This window comes from Episyrphus balteatus, chromosome 4 (assembly GCF_945859705.1).
Source record: "Episyrphus balteatus chromosome 4, idEpiBalt1.1, whole genome shotgun sequence".
NCBI lineage: Eukaryota > Metazoa > Arthropoda > Insecta > Diptera > Syrphidae > Episyrphus > Episyrphus balteatus.
Genome location: NC_079137.1, coordinates 61,561,547 through 61,575,692, shown reverse-complemented (window position 1 = coordinate 61,575,692; position 14,146 = coordinate 61,561,547). Strand labels below are relative to the sequence as shown.

Below are 14,146 nucleotides of genomic sequence, written 5' to 3'. Positions count from 1 at the left end.
TGATATCTTTGCACACTTTCTTCTATTATATATTTTATTTGTTGACCAATATTCCTTTCGTTTCGAAATGATTAATTATTCGCGACAAAACTTGACATTCCGGTCGTATAATATAAGTTTTGATCCTTTGAACAAATATTTGTTACAAGAGTTCAAGATGGTTTGATGTGATTTCATTCACATACAACTGCGAACAGCCTAATCTATTTGCTCGACGAGCTTGAAATTGGAATTTTTTTCCAACAACATTTAAGATGTCAAAGTTTGAGAGAAGATAAATCATTAAAACAGGTTCGCTTATCAGTTCGAAACGAATAAACCAGATTGTTAGCTAAATTGAATTCCAAAAATACAATGACAAATAATCAAGAAAAAAAAGAAGAAAATGAAATTTGTGATTAATGAGCAATTTAATTAGTACTGGCAATTTTCGATACAAAGTTTTTATAACCCTTTTGCATTGTGTACTTAAGAAACATAAACAAAGGGATCTTTGACTATCCGTGTTTCGGGTTCTCTCAGGATGTGGTCTCTGACAAGCCATTGTACCATGTAAGGTAAGCTGGGGAGTAGTGCAGTGAGAAAGACATCAAAGTGAGGGATGACAACGCGTCTTTTTCTATGAATGATTCCTTTGACGATCTCCTTGGCAGTGTACTCGGCTGTTATTGCTGGAAATCTAAAGATAAAAGTTTTAAAAGAATAAGTTGAAGTTTAAATCATATCACCTTAAGTTGAGTAAATTCATGAGGTCTAATCGTGTCGATACAAAATAAGGATGCACTGTGGTGAAATCTATGTTATTTTTAGATCCTTCTTGACGTAATTCCTCTTCTAGGGCCAACATAAGTCCTGTTACAGCATATTTAGTGGCTGTATAAACAATAGCGCCGGGAATAGGATGAAGAGCTAGAATAATTTATGAAACAATTAGAGTAGATTTAACAAAGAGACAAGTAGTTACCTGACATTGATGAGATTTGAACAATATGGCCAATTTTCCTTTGTATCATTCCTGGAAGAAATGTTCTTATTGTCTATTTAAAAAAATTGCATTGAAGAATTATTTTTTTGTATTTTCATTAGAAATAATTACCCAAAAGTTTGCATTTATGTTAACATCCACAATTCGTTTAACATCAGCTGGTCTACCTTCTCTTAGAGAAGCTAATGGCATAAGACCAGCATTATTTATTAATATATCAACTGGTCCAATGGATTTTTCAACTTCTTCTTTCAAGTTTTCCACATCTTCGGGGTTTGAAACATCGATCTGCAAGAAAAAGGAAATTTACTGAAACGATTACAATTAACCACTGAATCGGGAAACCCTTCCCAAAAAGTGAAAAAAGTTAATTTTAGAACATAAATTGTATTTTTTTTTTTTAATACAAATATTTTTCCAAAGGCAACTATAATTGTTTCGCAAAAATACCCTTCCGCAAAAATACCCTTCTTACAGAAAAAAAATCATAATATTAAAGTTGTAGATTATTAAAACATATATAACTCTTATTTGAATCATTTTCTTACTCAAAAATGATGAGAAAACTGTAAAAACTATTTTTTGTTTGTGTTCTTATTTGCCTATAAAATAATTACCTATCTGATTTTGATAACATGTTGTGAAAATGTGTGTTGTTTTTGTTTCAAGTTAGCTTTTGAATTTTACTTAAAGCAAAATATAAGTTTTTCGAATTAAAAGAAAGTCATTTAAAAAAATGACCTAATTTTCAATCAACAAAATTGATTAAATAACACGGTGTTACAAAAATGAGGTTTCAAAATATACGCGGGCGGAGACCTATCAGGTTTTGTAGAGCTAGTCGCACTGAATACGAAACGGTATTTGAAAATCCCCTAACACCCCCAAAATCTGGAGTTACGGGCAAAAAACGGTTTTTTGGAATTTCACCCATTGAAAAAATTCTAGCTTCGACAATTTTTTACCCATTTTCGACAGTTTCTGATAGAAGATAAATATACCTTTTCAACAATGTATAGAACTTGTAACTCGGTTAAACCACTTAGAATTTATAAGCTGTCAAAGTTCAAAAATTCCATTTTTTTCGTCATTTTCCCAACTTTGGCATCAATTTAAAGTATATGTTTTCAGAACAACATGCTATTTAAAAATATATTCTAAAACTATATCTATTTCCCAATCAATCGAGGTATTTGTTTTGAAAATCACTTATAAATTGGCTTAGAAAAAAAAATTTTCGATTTCAATCCAGATACAGAAATTCGAACTTTTAGGTATAAAACAAAAATGTTGTTTCGGCACGTAGTAGGATAACTTGGGCGCCAGGATTTGATAACGGGTTTTTGTAGAGGAGCTCAATACAAACATTTTTTTCTTTGGGAGGGGAGTCTATCTCTCCCCGTTTAGGTGGGAGGGGCATTTTTCTAAAAAAAAATTATCAAAATAAAAAAAATTATTAAACAACGGCAACACTTACAGTAATAAATGATACCATTTCCGAAAGGAAAAATTGAACATTTGATTTTTAAAGTTAACAGTAGGCGAAACAAATTTTTTTAAAACTCATTTTATACTATTTTTGTCCAGACTGTGAATTTTAGTAAAAAAATTACTCACACAAAAAACTTCCTCAATTGATTCCTTATCGAACAGTGAAAACTATATGTTTCTATGTCTTCTAGTTTTTGAGAAAATTGAAATCGAAAAAAATCGAATGGGTAAAAAATTGTCGAAGCTAGAATTTTTTCAATGGGTGAAGGTCCAAAAAACCGTTTTTTGCCCGTAACTCCAGATTTTGGGGGTGTTAGGGGATTTTCAAATACCGTTTCGTATTCAGTGCGACTAGCTCTACAAAACCTGATAGGTCTCCGCCCGCGTATATTTTGAGTGTTACACCGTGTAATTGTTGATTTGAGTTTTCGTTTCCAAATTGTAAAACATTATGAAAAATATTCGAACAAAAAACCAATTTACGACTAGGTTACACGAAATAATTTTGATTTTATTAATTTAATAAGAATTGTTAAAAAATATTTTATTTTAAATTACAAGTAAAGAAGTATACTAATTAAATTAACTTTTTTTCCAAAAAAAAAAATCTATGCCATTCAAAATAAATAATTGATAAGGAAAAGTCAAGTTTTAAAAAAATCAGACCCTTTTCAATTTTTCTTTTATTTTTATTTTATTAAAAAACCCAAAAATGTATTTTATCGGAAATTCAGAATTGAAAATACAGATAGGTACCATTAATAATGAAATACATTTTTTTTTAAATTTAAAAGCATCTATGTGTGAAACTACCTACATACACAAATTTTAATCAAAACTGTTACGTTTTTTGACTAAGAAAGATTTTACATTTTTCAAATAATGTGGCATACCTATCGTCAATTTTAGCGCTAAAACTAAAATTTTAATTTCCCAATATCACAAAACTCATAATTTCCCAAATTTAAGAAAATTGTTTCACTAGGGTGTACCAGATTTTGTTTTAATTTTAACGCGTCTTATGCCTTGCCGGGCACAAAAATATTACCAAAACTTTTTGAGATTTTTAATTTTTTTTTTTTTTTCAAAATGAACATTTTTTGTATTCTTGTGCCCAGAGAAGCTCCATGCCAAGAGAAGCCCTTGAAATATCATAAAGCTGCATTTATTGATTTTTATAGAATTCTGAAAGTTGTTTTATTTTATATCTCACTTAGAAAGTGTACCCCCCATAATTTTTTTTTTAAGTTATACCAAATAACTCAAAAACGGCTCTAACGATTTTGATTAAGCTTTGCACACGTAATATCTAAAGCAATAATTGCAATAAAACTGCATTTTTAATTTAAAAAAAAAAAGTGAAAAAAAGAGTGTGTGTACACATGTACACGCGACTGAAGTTATACTTCTGATTCAGTATTATGTAAATGAATTTCATTTGATATTTTTAATTTCTATTATTAAATTAATTAATCCACACATCATTTTTTTACATTTTTATCAAGTGAACAATAATTTAATTCTTTCATCCTCCTTGCGTCCATGTAGTTTTCAATTTATTCTGTGAAATTTACACATGTTGTGCGGTTCAGAACGTACGGTATACGCTTAACGAAACTAAATGAATTGAGCATAAAATGTGCGATATGGTTATTTTATGAGAATTGTGTGTGCTTCAGCACTAGTAGTAGCAATATGGAACTTGCAGAGTTGCTACAAAGCTCAAAAGTGAGCTGAGCTCAGCTCACAGCTCAGCTCAAATTTTGAGCTAGCTGACTTTTGAGCTATGTACCATAGCTCAGCTCATTTGAGCTGAGCTGAAAGTCAGCTGAGCTGATGGTTGAGCTGAGCTGTTGGGTGAGCTAAAGTAAAGTGAGCTGAGCTGAACTGTGATGGGTGAGAGGATACATTGATTTTTATTTGGAAAGTATAATGAAATATGAAGATATTTTGAACTTTTATAAAACACCATAGCTCAAGATGTTTGGTTCTAGTTATTAATGGAATTATTTTAACACATGGATATTTTTATAAATAAAACAGATAATTTTTCGTGATCTTTCTCTTGGTTTTTTAACCCTAGAAAGATAATCATAATATACGTCTCAGAGACGTATGATTCTAAAAAAGATTTTTGGTCTTATGTTAACACTTTTTGTCATATTTATTTAACTCATTACTTAGATTATTTTAAAGAAGTGATATAATAAATCAAATCAATTTAACAAAAACCCAGAAATTTGAATTGAATTAGATAAAACAGTTCTTTACACGCCATACGTCTTACAGACGTAGATTATCTTTCTAGGGTTAATAGTAAATATATTTCTATTTTTTTAGTAAAATATTTCTTTTTTAATCATAAAAAAAATCAGGTACAATCCGGTTTTACGACTTTTTTCAAAATTCCGAGAAAATCGCGTTTGAAAGTTGGGGTAAATTTTTTTTTTCGAAAAATCCCCGAATCTTTGAACGCTCCTGGAAGCTAAACTGCTTGAGAGCAATTTTTGGGAGTGGTGCCAAATGATAGCTTGTGTCATGGGCCTACGCTTTGCACATTATCAGATTTTTAAAAAATCGCCTTCCATGTTAAACAGCCACATCATGCCTTTTTTTTCAGAATCGGGCTTAACTTTTTTTTACCTTTAAGTTCTCCTGGTTTGAGAACGCGTGTACCTACAGGGATGGAAGTTGTACCCAAATGTAGGTTAGAGTCCCCGCTACCTTTTGCATCAAAAATTTTTTTTTCATTTTTTTTCAAAATTCCGAGATATAGGCGTTGCAAGGCTTTGATCTAGAGACAGGGGAGTGGTGCCATATGAAAGCTTATATTCTCAGCTACCCGAAAGTGGTATAATCCGGTTTTTCGATTTTTTTCAAAATTCCGAGAAAATCGTGTTTGAAAGTTGGGGTAAATTTTTTTTTTCGAAAAATCCCCGAATCTTTGAACGCTCCTGGAAGCTAAGCCGCTTGAGAGCAATTTTTGGGAGTGATGCCAAATGATAGCTTGTGTCATGGGCCTACGCTTTGCACATTGTCAGATTTTTAAAAAATCGCTTTGCATGTTAAACCGCCACATCATGCCTATTTTTTCAGAATCGGGCTTAACTTTTTTTTTACCTTTAAGTTCTCCTGGTTTGAGAACGCGTGTACCTACAGGGATGGAAGTTGTACCCAAATGTAGGTTAGAGTCCCCGCTACCTTTCGGCATCAAAAAAATTTTTTTCATTTTTTTCAAAATTCCGAGATATAGGCGTTGGAAGTTGGGGCGCTCACTTTCAGCTCAGCTCTTTTTCAGCTCAGCTCAAATGAGCTAAGCTATGGTACCTAGCTCAAATTTGAGCTGAGCTGTGAGCTGAGCTGAAATGTTAGCTTTTTGCAACCCTGGCAACTTGCCACATGCAACTTGCCACACGCAATTTGCCACATGCAACTTGCCACACGCAACTTGCCACATACAACTTGCCAAATGCAACTTGCCACATGCAACTTGCCACATGCAACTTGCCACATACAACTTGCCACATGCAACTTGCCACATGAAACATGTAACTTGCTACGTGTTGTGTGTTTTATGTTTGCCGTACTGTGGCGTACTGCATTTTTAAATACTAAAGTACTGCGTACTCTAAAGGTGAAACGACAGCCCTGCTACCCAGGGTGATCGCGTCATAATCCCTTTGACATTCTTGTCAAAAAGTAAATTTTCATACCCACCCTCCCATAAGAAGTATAACTTCAATAACAAAAAAAATTTATTTAACAAAATTTTGCCCTAAATGTCGGCTCTTCCCCAACATCAACAAAATTTCTTTAAAATTTATATAGAGGCAGCTCTTAAAACCTGCAAATAAACTAACATACAAGTTTTTTGAACTGCAAGAGCAAGTACCTACGTGCGCCCCAGTCGGGCATTTTATTTTAGTTTGAATAAATCGCAAATGACCAGTCCGATTTCAATTAAACTGAATATACAAAATTGAAAAGAAAATTTTTGAAAACAAATTGTTTAGATTTTAAAAAAATATTTAATTTTTTTTTTGAAAAGTCAATTGAATCCGTAAACTGAATGGTTTTGAATTTTTTAAGTATTAGAAATCGCATACCAATTTTGTTTGTTTTTTGTTTTCAAAAATCCAAGGAATCAAATGGTTGAATTTTTTGAACTCAAATTCATTTAATAAGGGTTTTGTTCCTTTCAAGATCGAATCTTGCGTATTTCCTTCTTTTACATTTTCTTTTTAATTTATTCTTTTATCTATATTTTTAAACAACTTTTGAAATGAATTTAACACTTTAAGGGATTTTTAAGATTTTTGAATATGTAAGTATGCTCCAAGATCCATACAAATTAGTAAATCAATGCTTACCGAATAACTAAGTGATTTAATATCATATTTCTGCAACACTTCCAAAGTTTTCTCCGATGCACTTTTATCAATATCCGCTATAATAATATTACATCCGCATTCAGCAAGTTCCAATGCAACAGCTTTTCCAATTCCATTTGCACCACCCGTAATCTTAACAAATAATGAAAAATATTTACAAAACTTTATAACATCCATTCAATTAAATATTTTTATTACTAATGCAGTTTTTCGATATATATTTTTAGGACCATTTCTCAGCCAAACACTTATTGGTAAAATTAATATTTTAACTAAAATTATTAAAATCACTTTTACTATATCTAAAATTACTAAAATAACTAATTTAAATCGATCGAAATACGAATGTTGTCTTAAAGGCGAAGCCTTTAGATATGGAACTTTTCCAGCACTATGAACGTTTAACATATTTTTAACCGTGCCGAATCTCGTAGAACATTTGTTTCGTTCTTTACAACAATTCACAAGTAACTGTTGTTAATTGCCAGAACCAAACCTCTATTTATCACATCATTTTGTAGATTTAACTATTAGTATAGTAATATAAAGTGCAATGAATAAACAAAGGTGCATTATAACTTCAATCTTATTTCTTAAGCTTTTTTTAGCGGAATTGTTTACTTATTTGATTCAAACTTAGAAATGATTCGTACCGAAGCGAAAGTGAAGTATTTTTATTTTTGTATTCTTTTGTCAATACAATAAGTTAAGTTAATATTTGTCTAGATACACATTGCATTTTTACGAAGAAAAAAATTAAAATTGATCTTAGCTACTGGGTTAAGAATTTATTTTTATTATGAAAAAAATATTTAGCGTTACAAGTGCGAAAATTTAGAAGTATTAATTGAGTGTGTGTTTTCGTCTCAAAATTCCCTTCACAATGGGAGATTGAAATATATTAAAGAGAGTGATATGATTCTCAGAAATGTCTTGAAAAAATGGAAAACAAACTCTTGCGTTAAAATCTGTAACTTTCGAGTTTAACAATTTGATTATGAACTCTATTATTTTTTTTTTTTTTAGATATTCCGGGAAATTATGAAATCGACAATAGGGTATTGTAGATCAATCTTCCTTAGCAGAACACACTGAGAGAACAAGGATCGATAGTTCTCCAAACCTAAGTGATCCAAATGCGTGTTGTCTCTGAGTAGATCACATACGTTAAGTCGAATTAACCCAACATATCACATCACAGATTTTAAGACAATTCATCACGGACAGCCCATCATGAGACAGGTCATCACAAGTTGCGTTGGAACATATTTATTTTTAGTTCAATTTATTTGAATGCTCTTCTTTTTGAAAGGGACATTCTCTGACAGGATTTTTTTTTATTCTTCTCAGAAATTGTTCCTTTTGATGATATGTTCCCTATGGTGAACTGTCTTTTGGTGGGGCTGTCCATGATAACTTGTTTTATGATTAGCTGTAGCATGATTAGTTCAGTTCAAACCATGTTATTTGACATTATCTTATGGAGAAACATGATTCAGGAATTTTTTTCACTAAAACAAAAGAGCTGATAAGCGAACTTTGTACATTTAAGTTTTCTGTTTATAATTAGATCATAATATATTTAACAAAATTTAAATAGCAACTGTTTCAAAGAATGAACAAAAGAAGAGGAGGAGCTAAGGGAGTTACCAGACCCCTTTGCCTCAAAAATAACTTTCAAATATTAAATAATAATTTAATTTTTACTACCTAACACATACATTTTTTTCAAGAAAATGTAAATGGGATGAAAATTGTTGGCCTTGATAAGCTTATAATTTTCCGTTCTTTGTTATAATTAATTTCATGCAAAACACATAAACCGTTAGCCTGAGAGCGTGAAAAATTTTGTTAATGTACCTACTGTAAAAAATTCAAAAGAAATCAGATCAATTTCTTAGATACCCTTCATATCATCACTTCGTATTAATATTTAAAATTTTAAAGAAAAAAATACAAAACTACCCTACTCTCTGCAAGTAATTTAAATATTCCATTACCACTCAGACTAACTGTTACACAGCTCTTCACAAAATTCAAAATAAAAAGCTTATTGTAATTTTAAAAATTCATAAAAAAAAATTCTGAATTACATGTCCAAAAATATGAGTGGCATTTTAACTTTTCATTTCGCGTTACTGTAAATTAAAATAAGAGGAAAGCAAACGAAAAAAAAAATCAGGTGAAAGCCCAGGAAGACTACTTCATAACAATACAAATGGCGATCTTTATCAAAGTTCTTATTATTTTTTTTATAATGAATTGCCTTGAATGCAGCCTAAGATTGAGATGAAGTAAAAAAATGTATACAAAAAAATAAGACTGGAAATATGCACAAAATTAAAATTCATTCAAAGACTTCCTGCCCAAATAGATTTTCCATTTTCGTCCTTCTTTTGGTCTTCTTATTATATTCCCAGCTCAGAAAAGAGAGCCTTTCAAGGTTTTCTTTTTTCTCGTTATTTCAAGTGGTCTTTGTTCTCTGTTATACACTGTTGCTTGAAGACTCAAAATCATCATCATTATCATAAAATTCATAACTACAACGAAAAATACTACGAAGAAAAGAAATAGAAATTTGTTGAAGGAAAAAAAAATAAATGGAATCCTTAAGGAATTTTTATTTTTCAAGATGAATATTATACATTTCTTTTCTTTACTCTGGTGTAATCTTCAATCACGGTCCCACGCCCTAAGAACTAACTAAAATTCAAACAGAAAAAAATATATATTCTTTCCGAAAAAAAAGTGCAAATACAGGAAAAATTATTTTTGGAGTCAGGGTTGTTATACCAACATTAAATTGCATTTTTAGAGTGAAAACTTGTTTAGTATCGTTGTGATTTGCGATATTTTTCATTTGATATATCACACATAACGGTACATTTACTACAAGCTACACAATATTAAATTGAAAAACTTTAAAAAATACCTCAAAATCTGTTTCGTAATCTCATTTTGAAATTTCGACATGTTTGGCTTTAAAAAATTGTAACTTTTTTTCTAGATGTCGTACAAATATGATTGAAACAATATATTAAAGCTTAAATAATAAGCTTTCAGATGATATACAATTTATTATAGATTTTCATATAAAAAATTGTTTCAAAGGTGATGGAAGAAAAAAAGTTTGATTTTTTTTTCTTTCAAGAAAATTGATTTTTAAGGTTTCTAAATTGTCTTGTGGATCTTTTTAGGTGGAGAACTGTATCCCAGTTATTTTCTAATACTTTTTTTAACAAAATAAAAAATCTATAACATCCCTGTTCATTTCCGTTCTATCCTCTGACTTTTTGGCTTTTCTAAAGTGACACTTGCACTTTGTGTGCAGGAGGGGGAGGAGGTATATTTGATCAGAGTTGGAGATGATCCAAAACACAATGAAATGGAAACCTTTCATTCCTAACAGCAGGAGCAGCAGTGAAGAAGAAGTGGAAAGAAAATGTATTAATTAATTCCCTGAATCACATTCTTTCAATGTTTTCGTTTTTGTACACAAAATATATCTATACATCCTTATAGCACTTAGTTTTGTCCAAATTGTTGGTGTGTGCTCGAAAAAAAAAAAGATAACCATTGGTCTGGTATCTATGACCATTTCATCCTGGCTTTCTGCATGTTTAACTTGATGCGATAGAGAACATAATGACTTGTTGGAGTTGGAGCTATACGATGGAGACTGGTAGATATGTTTACGGTGTTTCCTTTGGATCTAAGGACGAAAGTAATAAAAATAGCTAAGAGTAGAGGGAGGCTTCTAGCTTGACACACAATGGCTATATTTATTTTTTTTTTCGTTCTGGTATACCTAAATATTTCTTCTCTGCGTTGATGAGTATGTATCTGAAAGATTGTGTATCTATTTTGGTGTCTTGGACTCGGGTGATATCGGTAAATTAGAATTTTTCATTAAAATAAGTGTTGCAACCATTTGACTGACAGACAACATTTTTTTTCTTTTTCTTATAGTCTTGTCGTTCATCTCCTTCCCATGAATGTCGTTCGTGTATTAATATCAACAAAAGTGGTTCTATATCTTGATTCTTGAGTACTTACCAATATTACTATAAGGGAAGTAGTCATCGCCATCATCATCGTCCTTGTCGTGGGGTAGTACTTTCATTCTAATATGCGCCACTTGATTGTTCTTTTCTCATTAGGCACGGTGGTTCTTACGATAAGATGCTATATTTTCAGCCAAAATACCCATTTTTCGACTAAGGGTTGGACAGATTACTTGTTAATGTTAAAGGAAGTCTACATCTTTCTCTCCAACTTGAACAAAAACTCGAAAGGCTGAAAGGTGCATTGTTCTTAGAAGGTGATAATTTCCGATGTGGCTGTTCAATTGCTTGATGTTTCATCCCTTTTTTTTTTTTTTTTGTATTTTTGTTTATTTCTTTTGTTTAAGATTTGGGGATGAATGTGTATAGTGCGATGGCAGGAGCTAATATAAAACCGGAGAATGTTGTAATTAAATGGCTTTGTAAGGATTTGCGTTGTAATGCACCGTGAATAAGGTTATTGTATAGTATAGTAGAATATATAAATTAGGTATAGAAGAGAGGTATTATATAGGTATCATGAATGTTGTTGATACTTCCGGTTGACTTGATAATAATGCTTAGATCAAATTGCAATTTGATGTTTAATATCATGTGATGAATGCATTCATTTGATTTTATATCTATGAATATGTATGTGGTACGAGAAGGGTATAAAGTTTGAAGAGAAATTGAAGAAGATTAATTTCCTAATTAAGTTTGGAGGAAATTAAGTCCGTCAGTAATTTAAGATGAAAGTGAATTATTTATGCAGATACACATATATAAGCGTTTGCAGCATTTGATTTTGTTGAAGTTAAGAATCCATTCACGCAAAATTTGAACTTAAAAGTACAGTGCTGACAATTGAAAAAAAAAAAAAAACATTAGAATATGACAGCTAAAAATTCGGGTTAGCAAAAGAACAACGGGTATTAAACAATATTTCAAAATTATAGAAAATTTGTCAGCTACATTGCACAGTTTTCGTACAAAATACGGCCGTCAGAGTGATTTTCTACCGACGAAAACGCGACACGAACATTCAACTTGTATAACTTTTTTGTTTTAATAGATAGAATGAAATTTGTACTGTAGATAGGTAATTAAATAAACTATTAATGCACAAAATTTCAATTATAATTTCATATTCAAAATTCTGAGATAACGGTAAAAAGATGTTCTTTTTTACACACGTTATATCTATTGATCTAGTGCACATACAAATTTGATTTAACTTTAATACGCATGCTGATAACATAACCTTTCATTTGATATTTGATATACTGTACAAGCTCTACAAGTTACACAATCTTAAATTGAAAAACTTGAAAAATACCTCAAAACAACTGTGGAGATCTGTTGACGATGACCAGTATAGGAAGTACTGTAATCTCAGCTTGAAATTCCGACATAGTTGGCTTAAAAAAATTTTTATTTTTTTTCTAGGCATGGTAGAAATATGATTCATACGTCATAGAAAAATATATATGAAATAACCTTTCAGATGATATAAAATTTACTATAGGTTGTCATTTAAAAAAATATATTTAATGGTGTTAAAATAGAAAAAAGATTGATTTTTTTGCTTTTTTGATGAAAAGTGATTTGGTTTGAAAAAAATAAGCTCTTTTTGTAGATGTTGTATAGACATGGACGATATAAATATTTTGAGCTGAAACAATAAGCTTTCAGATGATATAAAATTAATATAGGTTGTCATATAAAAAACGGGATCGGGTCAAAATTCTGGCTTCAAAATTCTGAATTTCAAAGTTCTGCTTTTTTAACGAAAATTCTGTGTTTCAAAATTCTGTTTTTTTTCTATTCTGCTTTTCAAAATTCTGCTTTTTAAAATTCTGCTTTTCAAAATTCTGCCATTATTATACTTAACCAAAAAAATTCTGCCAATTCTGTTTTTTTTTTTATAGCATATGCGTTGACTAAAGAAAAATACACCTCATTAATGTAATTCAACATTGGTACTTTCCTAAATTTTTTTGTTTAAGTGTCGCAAATATTTTTTAAAATGCATAGACTGATTTTCTTTAAATAAATTCTATAAATTATTGGAACCGATGTTGTTTGATACAAAATATTCCTTTTCTTATTCAAATTTTTGAATATTCATCTTTATTTGATAAATTAAAAATTTTTGAATTATTTTCGGAAATTTTTAGTATTAAAAACCTTTTCTTAATATTTTCAAATTTATTCATTTATAAAACAAAAATTAATATGCATTCAAAGAATGACAAATTACTAAGGTAAGTAATCAAATAAGCAGATCATTTTTCAAGAAGATGATTTTACAGAATTCTGCAAAAAATTAAAGAAGAGTTTGGAAAATGTTAAAAAGCACGTGCTTTTTAACATTTTGCAAACCCTTTTTTAATTTTTTGCAGAAATTTGAAAAACAGAATTTTGAAAAGCAGAATTTTGAAAAACAGAATTTTGAAAAACAGAATTTTGAAAATCAGAATTTTGACAAAAGAATTTTGACCCCGGCAGAATTTTGACCCCAACCCATAAAAAACATGTATTTAAAGGAGATAGAATAAAAAATAGGTAGATTTTTTCTTTTTTTTGCAAGAATTTTTTTTAAGGTTTCACTTCTACCACGTGTGAATTGCACACATGACTTTTTTTTTGTGTTTGTTACCTCATAACTTTGGACTGATTGAACCACTTTTGATAATTCTTTTTGTATTGGAAAGCTGGTGCCTGCAGTGTGATCTCATTTCAATTTCCTTCAGTTTTGGGTATATAAACTATGAGAAAAACCATAAAATCCATTTTGATCCATGGAAGTCGGTTTTGTTTTTTTTTTTTTATTAAAAAATGATTATTATTAATTATTATTAAACCATCTTATATGAAGAGAATAACTACAAAATTCAGAGAAACGTTTTTGCCATCAGAGTGGACCGTCCTTATCTTGTGAAGTCATTGGGCTTTTCTTGTTGTTATTTTTTGAAGAATAATGATACTCCAGTCATGCAAAATAGTGATAGAAAATTTCAATAAAAGTTTACATTCTCTTGGCAGCAATGTGCGATGTGCTATTCTTTACATAAACCCAACCTGTATATTCTATGAATCAATAAAAATTAAAACTTTCTTATTATAAATCTGCATTTTTTATCATCGTTAGATTTTCGTGATTTATGGGACAGCCATTCAAATTTTTTGACCAATCTTAGAAAATTTAAAATAAGAAAGTTTGCTTACCAGCT

At 30.3% G+C, this 14,146-nt stretch overlaps 1 protein-coding gene across 1 annotated transcript; it reads right to left on the bottom strand.

Moving 5' to 3' along the window:
* Positions 1–426: 426 nt before the first annotated feature.
* Positions 427–7,327, bottom strand: LOC129918664 (uncharacterized oxidoreductase SSP0419-like). The gene is made up of 6 exons (XM_055999294.1): positions 7,066–7,327; positions 6,847–6,999; positions 1,097–1,273; positions 965–1,037; positions 729–909; positions 427–679 (listed from the first exon to the last, which is right to left on the bottom strand). Exons 1-6 carry the CDS (start codon positions 7,273–7,275, stop codon positions 469–471), a joined length of 1,005 nt encoding a protein of 334 aa, XP_055855269.1. The 5' UTR covers positions 7,276–7,327; the 3' UTR covers positions 427–468.
* Positions 7,328–14,146: the final 6,819 nt, after the last annotated feature.

What these genes read in the sequence shown, in the direction of transcription:
- LOC129918664 (XM_055999294.1), bottom strand. Translation starts at nt 7,275, where the DNA reads ATGTTAAACGTTCATAGTGCTGGAAAAGTTCCATATCTAAAGGCTTCG. An exon ending in TCAAATCTCATCAATGTCAG is followed by an intron (nt 910 to 964) that starts GTAACTACTTGT and finishes AAATTATTCTAG; the next exon opens with CTCTTCATCCTATTCCCGGC. An exon ending in ATGAATTTACTCAACTTAAG is followed by an intron (nt 680 to 728) that starts GTGATATGATTT and finishes TTTTATCTTTAG; the next exon opens with ATTTCCAGCAATAACAGCCG.